This window comes from Microcebus murinus, chromosome 18 (assembly GCF_040939455.1).
Source record: "Microcebus murinus isolate Inina chromosome 18, M.murinus_Inina_mat1.0, whole genome shotgun sequence".
In the NCBI taxonomy this organism is placed as follows: Eukaryota; Metazoa; Chordata; class Mammalia; order Primates; family Cheirogaleidae; genus Microcebus; species Microcebus murinus.
In genome coordinates, this window is record NC_134121.1 from 12,548,906 (window position 1) to 12,565,034 (window position 16,129).

Sequence of the window (16,129 nt, forward strand, 5' to 3'; positions counted from 1 at the left end):
GAATGAAGTCACCCCCCTCCCTTGTTGTCATGCAGCCCACAGACTGACCCAGTCTCCAGCTTTTGTTCCCCTCCCGGAACCTGGGCGTTGGGTCCCCCCAGCCTGTACTCCCTGGAGACTCAGGTGGCTGCCTCCCAACTTCACCTCCCCACTCACCCCTGCACCTGTGGCCCGGCAGCCTGCACTGGCATCCACCCCACAGACACACAGGTAGTAGTAAATTTTATTGTAAAATAGGGGTATATAAAAATGGGATATAAAAAGGGAAGAGAAGGGGTGGGGATAACAAATGCAGATGTGCCTTGCAGAGTGTAAAAGAAATTGACCCTGAGCATTTGGGGGAAGTAAAGCAGGCCTTAGTGGATACAGATCCTACATAAAAGATGGAATCCTCCAGGGTGTGGGATGGGGCAAGACTTCCTTTTAGGTGCCAAGTTCACCAAGAGGTTGGACAGGATATGGCTGAGTTTAAAGTCTCAGCAGAGACTTAGAAACTCGCAATATACACACCAACAGGAACAGGGAACAAGCCAAATCCTAGACTCCATGTAATAAAAGGTGGCTCCGAGATCAGACATACATCGTTTCATTAACCCTCACAACAAACTCCGTGAGGTAGGTGTGATTATCCACATTTCACAGATATGGCCACTGAGGCCAGGGCAAAGTAAACAGTTGGAAATGGCTTCGTGCTTAGTACAGTGGAGAACTGGGCTTCCCACCAGTGCAGGGCTGATTGTAAAATCTAACCCTTACATGGAAGAACATTTTCTTACCTCTCCCAAACATTCCTCACAGTAAAAACCTTAAAAGCTAAGCCAGTTATGTCCTAGTTCCTACCACTCTGTCCCCAGAATACCAGTGCAGGCCTACTTCTTCAGTAAAGCCCAGGCTAAGGCTGACAGAAGAATTCCTGGGTGTTTCTGAGGCACACCCACAGCAAGCAGGGATTCCAGATACCCAAAAATGCCAGGGAAGTTGGGTACGGGTAGGAGGGTGCCAATGGGGGACAAGAAGCAGAGGGCGTCAATCCGAGTCAGGCCCTTCTCTCTTGAACATTAATTTTTTATGGCGGGAGGTAGATTGCCCCTTCTTGGACTTCAGGTGGCTGTGGGAGACAGAAGAGGGGAGGAAGAGAGATGACATGATATGAATGAGAGGGTCTGGGCCCCCTCATCCTTAATTAGGGCTTTGAAGGGCCTAAGGCTGGAAAGGGGGATTTAAGATGGCCACCGCCACATGCAGATAGGCTTCCTGAGCATCTTGGGGTATTTGAATATATTAATCTCTTTATCTTCCCTTACCCCATTTTATAAATGAGGAAACAGCCTGAGAGGGGAGTCACAAGGTCATTCAGGACCTGCTAGTACTTGTCAGGGCCAAGTATCTGACCTCAAACCCAGGCTCTGCCTAACACTTCTATGCAATTATCAGGCCCCTCCTTGAGACTCCCCTAGCCTTGGGCTAGGAGTTGCTGAGAAGGGCAGAGAAGTATCCACACTCATCCCTGGGTTTGAGAGGTCTGTGGATCCATGGAGGCAGGAAAGTGGATGTACCACACAACTGGAGGCAGACTAAAAAACCTTTACACAGGGCAGGGACCCAGTGGGATGGGATTCGCTGTCTTTTACCATGAGGGCAGGATATAATGGAATCCTATAGCTTTCCAACATAGGAAGGCAGGGGAGCAGGGGTGGGAAGGGACCCAGGTCACTTACCTGGAGTGAGCCCTGCTCTCCCCTGGCTCCTTCCCAGTCTGGGCATCCTTGAATTCCAAGGCCTCATTCAGCATTCGGAACATCTCAAAACGTTCACGCCCACGGATCTACAGCAGGGAAGGAGAGGGATAAAGAAGGACAGATGGTCTCTAGCTTAAGATGGTTCAACTTACAATTTTTTGACTTTATGATGGTATGAATGCAAGTCACATTCAGTAGAAACCATATTCTGAGAACCCATGCAACCAAGTTTTTCACTTTCAGTATATTATTTGCTAAATTACATGAGATATTCAACACTTTAATATAAAACAGGCTTAGTGTTAGATGATTTTGCCCAACTGTAGGCTAAGATAAGTGTTCTAAGCACATTTAAGACAGGCTAGGCTAAGCTATGATGATCAGTACTTTAGGTGTACTAAATGCATTTTCAACTTACGATGAGTTTATCAGGAAGTAACACCAAGTCAAGAAGCATCTGTATCGGGCATTTTCATGCTCTCTTTAACAATTTTCTTTTTGAAATGTGGTCCTTTAAAATGTATATTGTGGTAAAAGTTGGTGTTTTGAAGTTAGGTACCACCAGGAGGCATTGTCTCCGAGGCACAACTGCCCTCTAATGGCAAATGCCCTAATTGCAGGCAAAGCGGGCTAGAAGAAAATAGCATTTTGAGTGATAGACTTGAAACTTTCAACCTGATAATATTAACTTTACAAGAGTCAGAGCCATGGATAGAGGAAAGAATGGATAGAGAAACTGGGCCTGACCTCATATTCCCTACATTTTTATCTTTTCTTCCATTATCCAACCCCACTTAGTATATGCAAGAAACTGTGCATCTGTCTCTCCCAGACTTGGTACCTGAAGGGTGAAATATTCTCCATCCAGTGGTTTCTTCTTTGGCGGGGGAGAAGAGCTGGTGTTGGTGGGCAGTGCTGGGAAAGGGGCAAGGAAAGGTGAGAAAAGAGTGAATCTGGGGCAGAACCCCACCCTCTGCCTCCTCCACCTCCCCTTGTCCCGCCTGCTCACCTCGCTTTGCGCTCCCAGAGCAAGGCTCCCCTTTCTTGCGAAAATTTTCTTCCTCTGTGCGCCGGTCTCTCCCAGGACAGGCACAAACACGCACCTCAAAGCTGTTCCGTCCCAGCACGATACCGCTACCCAGGGTAAGAAGGGAGAAACAGGAAGCATTAAGGAAGTCGTGTCCTACCTGCCCTCTTTTACAACCTAGGTCCACCCACTCCCAACTGCCCCTGTCCTATCTGGAGCCTAAGCTCCAGCTCCAGGTCTATGGAAGGGAAGCTACCGGTGAGAGAGAGGTCTCAAAGCCAGAGAAAAGAAAACTGAGAGGCAGGAGTAGAGGAGATGCCCTGTGTCGGGATGGGGGGCAGTATCGAAGAAAGTGGTGTGGGGCAGGCCCAGGTGACGGAGGCTGGGGTGTGAAGGGTGGCCTATGGCTCCCTACTTGGAATCTTCCAGTGTGATGATGGTGACAATGGGCCGCCGGTTCATGCCACCCATGCAGGAACTGTTACACATGTAGTTGTAGTGGATGGTGGTACAGTCAGAGCCGACCTGGGAGAGAATAGAGGTCCAAGGTGAGGCCTTTAGACTCTGTAAGCTTCAGTTTCCTCAGCTGTGCAAGGGGGTAACCCATTTGCTCTGCACACCTCACAGGGCTGTGGGGAGGCGGAGTAAGGGGCAGGCGAAAGCCCTCCCACCTTCCACCTGGATGGCCACTGACAATTGTCTCCACCCCCTTCCCCCCTCCAGACCCAGCTGCCAAACCAGACCTCAGGCGGCTCATAGGGCACCACCACGCTGTGTCGAAAAGTGTTTCTGTCATCCAAATACTCCACACGCAAATTCCTTTCCACCCGGATAAGATGCTGGGAAGGAGCCAGACCTAAGAGCATAGGGAGGAATCAGAGGCCCGGGCAGCCTGGACAGCCAGCTCTGTCCCCTCGCCGGCCTCCAGCTACTCACCATCGCTATCCGAGCAGCGCTCGTGGTGGGGGCAGCGCCTCACGACCTCCGTCATGTGTTGTGACTGCTTGTAGATGGCCATGGCGCGGATGCGGCTGCCTGGCGGGGGCGTGGAGTCCACCCACAGCTGCACGGGGCAGGTCTTCGCCAGCTGGCAAAACATCTTGTTGAGGGCAGGGGAGTACTGCAGGGAAAGGAAGGGACAGAATGGAAAGTCAGGGGACAAGCAAACCAAGCGAAAGGGGCATTAGGGGAACAAACTCTGCTCAAGCACCCGCCGGAAGCTGTGCACTGTGTGCGGAGGTTCGCTGGAGACAGTGGGGTTGGGGTCTACACCGCAGAAGCTGCTTTTCAAAAGCCAAGGAATGAATGTGAGTAAAGAAAAAGGAAGAAAATGCCCATGTCCCCATGAGATGCTGAGAGTGTGACAGGAAGGATGAAAGCTCGAGGTCAAGGGGGAAAATCCAACTTTGGGACAGAGGTCAAAGGTCACAGAGTAAATGGGTACAATGTAAAAAGACTGACAAGGGCCAGGCGCGGTGGCTCAGGCCTATAATCCTAGAACTCTGGGAGGCAGAGGCGGATGGATTGCTCTAGGTCAGGAGTTGGAAACCAGTCTGAGCAAGAGTGAGACCCTGTCTCTACTATAAATAGAAAGAAATTAATTGGCCAACTAATGTATATAGAAAAAATAAGCCGGCATGATGGTGCATGCCTGTAGTCCCAGCTACTCAGGAGGCTGAGGCAGGAGGATCGCTTGAGCCCAGGAGTTTGAGGTTGCTGTGAGCTAGGCTGATGCCACGGCACTCACTCTAGCCTGGGCAACAAAGTGAGACTCTGTCTCAAAATAAATAAATAAATAAAAATAAAAAGACTGACAAGAAGCTGAAGTCCAAAGTTCTGAACAGAAAAATGTAGGGGGATACAGCCAGACTTGGAAAGGTCACATGAAAGCCAGCCATTCAGGGCCACTGACCGTGCAGGTGACAGACTTGGCTGTCCCAGAATGCAAGAAGCCCAGACGGAAACCGTAGTTGCCAGGGTAGGTCTTCTGGGAAGGGACAGAGGATGACAGGGGCCAGGTTGGTGTGGAGGCCACTGGTGTAGGAGTAGCTGGCACGGGGGCCGCTGGTTCCGGATTCTCTGACATTCTGGCAGCTTCATCTGGGCCTTCGGTGAACCAGCCTGCAAAGTCTTCTGCGGACAGCATCAGATCGTCCACTGGTGGGGACAGCGAGGAGGACTACGGTAGACAAAACAAGAGTCAGAGGGCCAAGTTCCCAGCCCAGCAGTCCACCAACCAACCCCTGCCCCCTGTACCCCTAGTCCTTACCAGAACGTTGTTTTCAGGAAGTCTGAAAGACAAGAGCAGAAAGTCAGTACCATGGATTTTTTGCTTCCCATGGGCCTCTGCTGGGGGTTGGGGACTTGGGATTGGGGCGGGTGGGGGACGGTGAGCCTGCCCTTCCCATGAGATCCACTCACAGTTTCCATAAGTCTGAAAACGTCTCCTGACTCAGAGGGGCCTCAATGCTGAGATCTGACTGCGGCTCCTCCATGGCAGTGGCCAGGAACACAGTCTGGCTGCTGTGAGGGGAAAAGTGAGGATCTGGCATGAGACACACCCAACGCTGGGTCACCTGGGCCCGAGGAGGGAGGGTCTCCCTCCCGCAACACCTATCAGAGCCCGAGACACAGCATGACCTCCCAAGGAGCAGGAACAGAGCGTTCCTTCAATCTCCTCATCTCCCACCACACCCCAGGCTGCTCCTGCCCACCTCGCCAGCCGTGCAGCTGAGGAAAAGATAACCAAGAGGGACTTCCAACCTTCCCACCACTACACTCACAGGCCCTGCCGAATCTGCACCTGATTTCCACCCTCGTTCTTGTTAAAGGATGTAGTATCTCTCAGCCTACTCCCTCCACATGGGGGAGGACCCCCTTGAAGCCCACTGTTCCCCTGATACACAGCTTCATTTCTCTGATCCCTTTCATTGCAAAGCTTCCTGAAGAACCAGTCTCACCTCCTGCCTGCCCATTCTCTTGGGAGCTCCTCACCCCTGCCTTCCCAACCCCTCAGGAATGGCCCCTGCCTTCCTCTGTAATCTCCTCTCCTGCCAAACATGCCCCCTTTCCCCCGGCATGCTCTAGCGAGACTGGCTGCCCTTCTCTGCTCATCAACAGTCCTCTATGAAGAGGGCTCTGTCCCCACCAATGCCCCCATGCGGGCTCCTTCCCACCGAGATTTCACCCTGAACGTCACACCTCCTTGGTGATGTTTCTCCAGATCACTCAATCAGCCACACTCTATCAAGTCATTTATTTTATTTCCCATCACCCTATTTTCATTTTCACAGTACTTACACTGCCTGATACTTTTTCTGGTTTATTCCATCTGTTTCCTCTAGTAGACTATACACTTCCTCAGGGTAGGGGAGTGATCTGTCACTACCGATCTTGTGCACCACAGTATAACACAATGCCTTGCACCTGGTCGGGCTCAATAAATGTGGTGAATAAGGCAATCACTGAGCCCAGGCCACGAGCAAGGGGTCATGAGGGGTCGAGCAAGGTCAGAGGGGCTGCCCCTGTCCAGGTCAGGGTCTTGCACAAGGCTATGCAACTGTCACCTCACCTTCTCCCAGACCAGCTTTCTTTTCTTTTCTTTTTTTTTTTTTTTTGAGACAGAGTCTTGCTTTGTGGCCCAGGCTAGAGTGAGTGCTGTGGTGTCAGCCTAGCTCACAGCAACCACAAACTCCTGGGCTCAAGCGATCCTACTGCCTCAACCTCCTGAGTAGCTGGGACTACAGGCATGTACCACTGTGCCTGGCTAATTTTTTCTCTCTCTATATTAGTTGGCCAATGAATTTCTTTCTATTTATAGTAGAGACGGGGTCTCGATCTTGCTCAGGCTGGTTTAGAACTCCTGCCCTCAAACAATCCATCCGCCTCGGCCTCCCAGAGTGTTAGGATTACAGGTGTGAGCCACCGTGCCCGGCCCAGACCAGCTTTCTAATAGCTTCACCATGCCATCTTTCTTAATGCCAGACTTGTCATCAGCTTTGCTAAGAAACATAGCCACTATAAATGCTCCTTACACTCTTCTGTCCTGGACTGACAAACATCCCCCTACCAAGCAGCTCCATTAATGGCGGCCTCTTTTCTAATCTTCTTTAACATTTTCCTCTGCCTTTATGTGGATATGGGGCTTTCTTCCTTGTGTACTTAGAGTTTGCAAAATCCTTTCACATGGATTGTCTTATTTGTCCTGATAACCACACCTGCCACTTGGCAGGTGAAATCTCTGAGAGGTTATATAAACTGCCCAACTCCTACACACAGGAGGTGAGTGAGTTTTAATTATCTGTGAGTAAGATGTGTACTTCATCAGACTCCTCTGCAAAGCTCTATTTTGTGATCAGTTAAGGCAGATCTTAGCTGATGTAAGTGCTCTGAATGAGGTTGGCAAAGGGTCAGGTATCAAAGCCCCTCAGCACTGAGTAGAACTGAGCAGAGATTAACTGTGCACATGCATGGATGAAGGTAAGAGAGGGGCGGCCAGAGTGAGTCCAAATACTTGCCCTGGGGGGAAGAACCAGGGTTCCCCTAGTCACTGATCAAAGGAAAAGACTTTTATGGGGAGGAGTTCATGAGAATGGGGTGCAGGCTCAAAATTAGAAGCCCTGACAGAGGAGGGGTAAAAAAAGGTAAAAAACAGGCGGCGTAGTGGCTCACCTCTGTAATCCCAGCACTCTGGGAGGCTGAGGTGGGTGGATCATTGGAGCTCAGGCGTTCGAGACCAGCCTGAGCAAGAGCGAGACTCTGTCGTCTCTACTAAAAATAGAAAGAAATTAGCTGAACAACCAAAAATAGATAGAAAAACATTAGCTGGGCATGGTGGCTCACGCCTGTAATCCTAGCACTCTGGGAGGCCGAGGCAGGTGGATCGCTTGAGCCCAAAAGTTTGAGGTTGCTGTGACTTAGGCTGATGCCAACAACACTCTAGGCTGGGCAACAGAGTGAGACTCTGTCTCAAAAAAAAAAAAAAAAGGTAAAAAACAACAACAACAAAAACAAAATGAAAGAAAACAGGAAGCTCTGGGTTTGACATTGTATTGTTATGCAAATTTATTGTGTGACCTTATTTATCTAAAAGGGATTACCTCTGGGCTTCCTCATTTCTAAGAATTGGATTTTACTGTCTTTATGTTTTCAGTGCAAAGTGCCCAGGGGCTAGGAAACATTGGAAGCTTTTGCAGAGCATGAGCTCTGAGAGCAGACAGGTTAGGCCCATACTGTGCAACTTTGGGAGGTTAATTAACCTCTCTGGGCCTTAGTGTTCTTTGTTCTAAAATACAGTAGTACCTTGGGTAATATAAAGAGCTGAGAAAAGTGCCTGGCACATAGTAAGACCTCAAGAAATGTTAGCTGTTTATTCAATCGCTCTTTTTTATTTGTTCTATATTATTATTATTATTTTTCTTTTCTTTTTCTTTTTTTTTGAGACAGAGTCTCACTTGTTGCCCAGGCTAGAGTGAGTGCAGTGACATCAGCCCAGCTCACAGCAACCTCAAACTCCTGGGCTCAAGCAATTCTACTGCCTCAGCCTCCCGAGTAGCTGGGACTACAGGCATGTACCACCAGGCCCAGCTAATTTTTTCTGTATGTATCTATTAGTTGGTCAATTAATTTCTTTCTATTTATAGTAGAGACAGGGTCTCACTCTTGCTCAGGCTGGTTTCAAACTCCTGACCTGGAGCAATCCGCCCACCTCGGCCTCCCAGAGTGCTAGGATTACAGGCGTGAGCTACCGCACCCGGCCTCTCAGGCTGGTCTTGAACTCCTAAGCTCAAGCCATCCTCCCACCTTGGCTTCTCAGAGTGCTAGTGCTACAGGTGTGAGCCACCACGCCTGGCCTATTTGTTCTATATTATTATTCTAGAAAGAACTTTGTGACCGTGAGTTTCTGTGGATTTGGGTGCTGCTCCCACACCATTATTGCAAGTGCACCTCCTTCTGGGAGCTCTGTTCAGGAAACTTGCTAGGAGGGGCTGTCCTGGAATGGTGTGCACAAGGTCTCAATCCTACTTGCAGGAGACAGCCCCACAGACACGGGAGGACTCCCTGTCTCCCATCATTCAGGTGTTCAGTAGCAACTAAATTCTCAATGTTTTTCTAAAGGGTCGTTACAGTCATTATTAGCAAGCCTTTCATGACACAAATGTGCCAAGCTAACTGGACCTTCCAGGTGGTTAGGGAGGCAGAATGTAAACAAGGAAATGCAGGCACCACTGGCTGGGTGGGAAGGCCATAAGCTCAGATGAGACTCAAGGAGGGGCATGCCTGACTCCATAATCATAACAATGACCGCTGTTATAGGCCTTACAGGCCCACAGGCCCAGTGCTTTCAGTAGCTTATTTTATTTGGTCCCCTAAAAAGCCAGTAAGGTAGGTTCCAGAAGAGGGAACTCAGAGTTCAAAGAATTAAGTCATTTACTCAGGCTCCTAAAACTCTGAAAAGAGGCCTGGCGCGCGGTGGCTCATGCCTATAATCCTAGCACTCTGGGAGGCCAAGGCGGGCGGATTGCTCAAAGTCGGGAGTTTGAAACCAGCCTGTGCAAGAGGGAGACCCCGTCTCTACTACAAATAGAAAAAGAAATTAATTGGCCAACTAATATATATAGAAAAAATTAGCCAGTCATGGTGGTGCATGCCTGTAGTCCCAGCTACTCGGGAGGCTGAGGTTGCTGTGAGCTAGGCTGATGCCAGGGATTTCAACCTGGGATGTTTGAAGCCACACCCAATCTAGAAATAATTATGCTCCTAAGCGTTCACCAAGTTTGGCATAAAATTTTTTTTTGGCAGAACGCTATCTAAATGAGGAAAAATTTTTGATTCTAGAAAGTAACAAAGCAGTTTCTAGTAGCATTGGAAACACACCTTTCTACTTAGCAAAACCACTTTTATCAGACTCCCTAGAAAAATGGTTGCACATGGACAACAGGGGTTTTGTACAAAAAACATTCCTGTCAGTGTTGTTCCTAATGGCAAGTGACAAGAAACATGAGACTCCATAGGTAGGGAACGGTAAATAAAACATGTTTCTGAAACACATTGGGTAAAAAATATAATTTATAGATAAAAGCAAAACATGGTATATCCAACAGTTAATGTAAAAACTATAGAACTACTATTTAGTATTTATAAACATAAGTGTGTAAAAGTGTCAAAAACAGTCAAGAAGAAAAAAATTCACAAAACCTATGATAGTGATGGTCTCAGGAACAGGAGTAGTACGTTCATGGGACTAGGGCTGATAGTCAAACAAGGATTTAGCTTTATTAACAATGAAAAGGAAAAGGTATCCATACATTATTTGTGTAATTAAAATATGGAAACAAGGTCAGGCATGGTGGCTCACATCTGCAATCCTAGCACTTTGAGAGGCTAAGAAAGGAGGATCACTTGAGGCCAGGAGTTCGAGGTCAGCCTGAGCAACATGGTGAGGCTCTTGTCTCTACAGAAAATAGAAAAATTAGCTAGTGTGGTTGTGCACACCTTTAATCCCAGCTATTGAGAAGGCTGAGGCAGGAGGATCACTTGAGTCCAGGGGTTCAAGGATACAGTGAACTATGATCAGTTTACTGCATACCACCCTAGGCAACAGAGCAAGATCCTACCTAGAGAAAAAAAAAAAAAAGGAAACAAGACAAAATGTTAAGTGTTAAAATTATTTGGTGAATGAGTGTTGTTGTTATTCTTATCCCTGTAGCTACTCCCTACAACCCCACTAACATTGTTTTATTTATTTATTTTTGAGACACAGTCTTGCTCTGTCACTTTGGGTAGAGTGCAGTGGCATCAGCTTAGCTCTCAAACTCCTAATTTTTTCTGTTTTTTAGTTGCCCTGCTAATTTCTTTCTATTTTAGTAGAGATGGGGGTCTTGTTCTTGCTGAGGCTGGTCTCAAACTCCTGACCTCAAGCCATCCTCTCTCCTTGGCCTCCCAGAGTGTTAGTATTACAGGTGTGAGCCACCATGCCTGGCCCCCACTAAAGTTTTCGAAGAAAAACTTACATACATTGAAGCATATAAATCTCGATTAATTTGACAAATTTTGATATAGCCCTGTAACCCACCACCACCAGGACAAAGATAGGTGTTCTGTTTTCTTCTGAAAGTTTCATAGTTTTATGTTTAGGTGTATTATTCATCTCAAATTAATCGTATTTGAGGCAGGTGTCAAGGTTCATTTATTTTCCTCAGTTGTTTCAACACTATTTGTTGAAAGACTTTCCTTTTCCCATTGATTTACTCTGGTACCTTTGCAGAAAATCATTTGACCATATTTATATATCTTTCTGGACTCTAATCTGCTCATTGGTTCTTGTGTTTTACTGCAGCTTTATAGCAATCTTGAAATCAGATCACTTAAGACCTCTAACTTTGGTACTACTTTTTCATTTCATTTTGGAAACAGCTTGTGGATATCTACAAACAAGACTTTGAGGATTGTGATTTGGATGGAATTAAATCACTTTGGAAATACCGTCATCTAAGGAATACCATTGAGTCTTCCAATCCACGAATATAGTATCTCTCATTATTATTTAAATCTTCCTCAAGTTCTCTCTGCAATATTTTATAGTTTTCAATGTAGAGTTCTTGCCCATCTCTTGTTAAATTTATCCCTGAGTATGTCAAAATTTTGGATGCTACTGTGAATGGTACTGTTTTAAAGTCATTTTCCAACTTCAGACTCAATGGTTGCTAGTATATATACAATTTATGTAGTTGGCCCTCTGTTTCTGTGGGTTCCCCATTTGCTGACTGAACAAACCACAGATAGAAAATATTGGGCAGAAATAAAAGGAGGGCTGTGTCTGTACTAAAACATGTACAGACTTTTTTTGAGTCATCATTCCCTAAACAATATGGTATACCAACTATTTACACTGTATTAGGTATTTCAAGTGATCTAGAGATGATTTAAAGTATATGGGAAGACGTGTTTAGGTTGTATGTAAATACTGCACCATTTTATATCCAGGATTTGGGCATTCATAGATTTTGGTATTGGAGAAGGTCCTGGAACCAGTCCCCCACGGATACTGGGGGATGATTATATATTGCCCTTGTAATCTGCAACCTTGCTATATTTACTTATTACTTCTGGTAGTTTATTATGGATTTTCCATTAGGACTTTTTATATACACAATTATACTGGCTGTGAAGAAGTTTTATTTCTTCCTTTCTAATTGTTATGCTATTTCTTTCTTTTTCTTGCCTGATTAGGACCTGCAGTATGATGTCCAAGGGGTATGAGTCAAATCCTTTCTCAGTGGAAAGGTATTCAGTTTTTCACTGAATGTCGTTTTCACTGCTATGTATGTTGTTGATGCTACCTTCATGTGGATGCCCTTTTATTAGATTAGGGAAGTTTCCTTTCTCTCCTTTGTTAGGAGGTTGGTTTATTTGAAATCATGAATAGGTGTTGAATATCATTAATATAATTTTTCTGCATGTGTTGAAATGATCATAGCATTTTTATTCTTCAGTCTATTAATGTGGTGAATTACATAAATCAATTTTTGAAATTTTCTTTTTTTTTTTTTAAGACAGTGTCTCATTCTATTGCCTGGGCTAGAGTGCAGTGGGGTCATCACAGTTTACTGCTACCTCAAACTCCTGGGTTCAAGAGAGTCCTGCTTCAGGCTCTTGCCACCAGGCCCACCTAATTTTTCTATTTTTCTGTAGAAACAGGGTCTGGCTATGCTTCTTAGGGTGGTCTTGAACTCCTGGCTTCAAGCTATTCTCCTGCCTTGGCCTTCCAGGTTACAGGCGTGAGATGCTGTGCCCAACTGACTTTTGAATGTTAAACCAACACTGCAATCCTGGGATAAACCCTACTTGGTCAGGATGTATTCATCCTTCTTATATATTACCAAGTTTGGTTTGCTAGAATTTGTTAAGATTTTTGTATGTATATGCTAACAGGAACATTAGTCTAAATTTTCTTTTCTTGGAATGTTTTGGTATCAGGATTATGCTGGCCTCACAAAATGAGTTAGGAAAATGTCCTTTATTTTCTGAAAGAGTTTATGTAAGATTGGTATTGTTTTTTTCTCAAATGTTTGAAGGGAGCAAAGAACAAACGAGAAAAAGAGAAGCTAGCACTAAGATGGCAGACCTAAACTCCAACCATACAACAATTAAATAACTAGATATCCATATAGTAAACAAACCAGCCTGAGCATTGATCCCTATACCTCATACCATGAGCAAAAGTTAATTTTAAAATTAATTTTAAAAATGAATTAATAATGGCTCACAGGCTGGTTCAATGTTGCTCAGGGTGGTCTCAAATTCTGTAGTGGGTTAACAGAACTTATTAATATTAGTGTCACTGAAGTTAGTATACAACCCCCTACTGCTAAATTTGACTGGCAAAAAGAAAAAAAAGGCAAGCAAAAGATTAGAAGAAAATATTCACATCACATGTATCTGACAAAGGACTTGCATCCAGAATATAGTAAATATAAAGTATGCTCACAATTGAACATAAAAACAAACAAAAACCCAAAATAATAGGCAAAAGTCTTCGCATATGAAATATGAATGGCCAATAGGCACATGAAAAATTGCTGGACATCATTAGCCAACAGAGAACTGTAAATTAAAGCCACAATGATATACCACATTAGAAAGTGTGATGACACCAAATGTTGAAAAAGGACATAGAACAATCATAACTCCTATATCTTGCTAGTCAGAGTGTAAAATGGTAGGAATCACTTTGGAAAACTCAGAATTTCTTATAAAGTTAAAAATATATCTATTAGTTCCTTCTTTGTTCGCTTTTAGAGATTGGGTCTCACTCTGTCACCCAGTCTGGAGTGCAGTGGCACGACCGTAGCTCACTGCAGCCTTGAACTCTTTGGCTCAAGCATCCTCCTGCCTGAGCCTCCCAAAGTGCTGGGATCACAGGCTTGAACATGGCACTCACCCCACTCTTTACTTCTGACCTAGCAATTCCACTCCTAAGTATTTATCCAAGAAATATAAAAACATGATCACAAAAAGAATTATACAACAATGTTTATAGTAGCTTTATTTCATAATAAGCGCAAACGGGAAACAACTCGAAAGACCATCAAAAGGAGAATGGATACGCGATCGACGGATTATACTAAAACAAAAAAAGCAAAATACTAATATAAGCAACAACATGGATGAACGTCACAGATTACGCTTAAGGAAAGCAACCTGACAAAAATAAGCGCAAACTGTGTGATTCCTCTTTATATGAAGTTCTCCAACAGGCAAAATGGTTACGGAAATAAAAACAAAGGTGGAGATCAGGGACTGACTCGGATGAGGCGCGAGGAAACGTTTCAGGAATGATGACATCGTTCTGTATTGAGCTAGGCAGTACACGGTGGTTAGCTGCCCAAACTTATCTACCTGTGCACTCAATATCCGTATAATCGCACTGTCAATTCGACCTGAATTTAGGAAAAAGGCAAGAACGTAAGTACGGCATCCAGTGCCTGGTACGGGGCAGGTGCGTGGTAACCTGCTCAATACAGTAACTGCGCCCCGAGAGCTGAAGAAGCGGGAGCACAGAACACCAGCCGGGCTCGGCGTGCGGCGTGCGTCGGGCTGCCTCCCACCGGGACCCGGCCAGAACGCGGGGGGCGCTTAGGACCGCGGGCGCACCCTCCCCAAGACCCGCCCCTTCCGCTTTCGCGACGTTCGGGCTGCGTCCGGAATTGGAGTGGCGCAAAGCTCGGTCATAGGCCGAATGTCTTTCTGACAATTTATCGAGCGGCCCGTCACTGCACTCTCTCGAAATGTGATTCTCAAACGTACCCATTCTTGAAAACACCCAGAGCTTGCCTTCTGCACAGTTTTTCCACCCCGTCCCACGCAATGGTAGCGTCCGTCCAGCTTGCGGGCGCCCCGGGGAGGGGGTGGAGCACACCATTCAAAGAGGGGGAGGGATTGAGGTTTGCATCAAAACAAATACCCCTTCGTTTGCCGAGGCAATAACCAAGTAATACAGACTTAAAAAAAAAGTGGGGGAGGAGAATAGTAGCCTCCCTCTGCAAGTTATAGGAGGCAGCCTAGGAGATTTTTCTCGTTCTACTCCCCTCCCATCGGGTGAACAGTGGGCTAGTCCCACAAAAAGAAACCGGAAATGCTACTGTGAGAAGCAGAAATGTAAATGTGGAGGCAAACAATAACAGGGCTGCCGGGCCTCTCAAATTAGGACTGTCTTTCTTGGCCTGGCGGGCAAACCCCTCGTTTAGCACGTCTCACTTCCACGGCTGACAGTCTTTAATTGGATTTTCTCCATCTAGCGGAGCCGGGGCTGGCTGGAAAGATCGCTTCAGGAAGGACAAAGGTCCGGAAGTTGTGGGACCTTAGCTTGGGTTTTCCAGATCACCCCAAATAATCATTTTGGGATGGAGCCCAAGGTTTCACTAGGATGCCATGGGCTATAAAGTCTCAAGCCATGAGTTCCCAAAGTTTCGAGATCCGAAAGTCTCAGACCCCAATGCTTCATGCGTTTCAGGTATTCCCCACGCCCAGCACTAAGGTGGGTGTTGGGGAAAGTACCCCTTAGGCCGGCTCAATGTTCCCCAAAGTCCCACTCCCCTGCATAGGCATTCAGCTTTGAGTTCAGCTGGTGCCAGCATCCCCATAATGTACACCCAGGCCTCTCAACATTGCATTCCTATGTTGATCCCGCCAGCCAAGCTTCCATCCTAACCCCCAAACTCGCTTAGTCCCCCACTGCCCCACCCCCCCGCGATTCTCCCGAGCTGAAAATACACGGAGCCGAGAGCCCGTGACTCAGAAAGGACTCATCAGGCCAAGTCTCGAGCTTACCCAATCCTCGGGGGAGCGTGTCACCGTCCTGGGAAGCACGCTCCGAGCTCGGACGCCAGGAGCCACCGGAGCCCTGCAGCTACCAGCGCCCAGGATGATGGCTCTGGACTTTTGAGAAGCTCAAAACTTTTAGCGCCGTCCGAGCACATGGGAGGGGAAAATCCCAATCCCAGCAACCCCTGCGGGGCTCCTGGCACAAAGCTGGACAGTCGCCATGACAAGTAAGGGCAAGTAATTCGCCTGCCGGAGGTGGCAAAGGAAATGGAGAGTTGGAGAGAAGGGTACGGGAGTCAGGATTCTCGCCGTATTGGTGCTGTAGCTATTAAACGTTTGGGGTGGGAAAATTCTACAAGCCAGAGTTGTGAGAGCACAATTGGTGGAAACCATTTTGGAGGACTCCTGCCACTGTGTCAAATATGAAGGGTCGAAGGAAGAAAGCTTTGCATTTACTCTCTCAGATAGCTGGATAGTTTTTTCTAATCGGCTAAAATATCACCTTTTAGGAAGGCTTTACTGACGTTTCCTCGAGTAC

At 46.5% G+C, this 16,129-nt stretch overlaps 1 protein-coding gene across 1 annotated transcript; it reads right to left on the reverse strand.

Moving 5' to 3' along the window:
* Window positions 1-211: 211 nt before the first annotated feature.
* On the reverse strand, window positions 212-15,726 carry TP53 (tumor protein p53). Its single transcript, XM_012776058.3, has 11 exons — window positions 15,598-15,726; window positions 5,188-5,289; window positions 5,036-5,057; window positions 4,679-4,945; window positions 3,703-3,886; window positions 3,510-3,622; window positions 3,182-3,291; window positions 2,749-2,873; window positions 2,581-2,654; window positions 1,719-1,825; window positions 212-1,108 (listed from the first exon to the last, which is right to left on the reverse strand). Exons 2-11 carry the CDS (start codon window positions 5,259-5,261, stop codon window positions 1,027-1,029), a joined length of 1,158 nt encoding a protein of 385 aa, XP_012631512.1. The 5' UTR covers window positions 5,262-5,289; window positions 15,598-15,726; the 3' UTR covers window positions 212-1,026.
* Window positions 15,727-16,129: the final 403 nt, after the last annotated feature.

What these genes read in the sequence shown, in the direction of transcription:
- TP53 (XM_012776058.3), bottom strand. Translation starts at nt 5,261, where the DNA reads ATGGAGGAGCCGCAGTCAGATCTCAGCATTGAGGCCCCTCTGAGTCAG. An exon ending in ATCACACTGGAAGATTCCAA is followed by an intron (nt 2,874 to 3,181) that starts GTAGGGAGCCAT and finishes TACCCTGGGTAG; the next exon opens with CGGTATCGTGCTGGGACGGA. An exon ending in CTCTGGGAGCGCAAAGCGAG is followed by an intron (nt 2,655 to 2,748) that starts GTGAGCAGGCGG and finishes CCCCTTTCCCAG; the next exon opens with CACTGCCCACCAACACCAGC.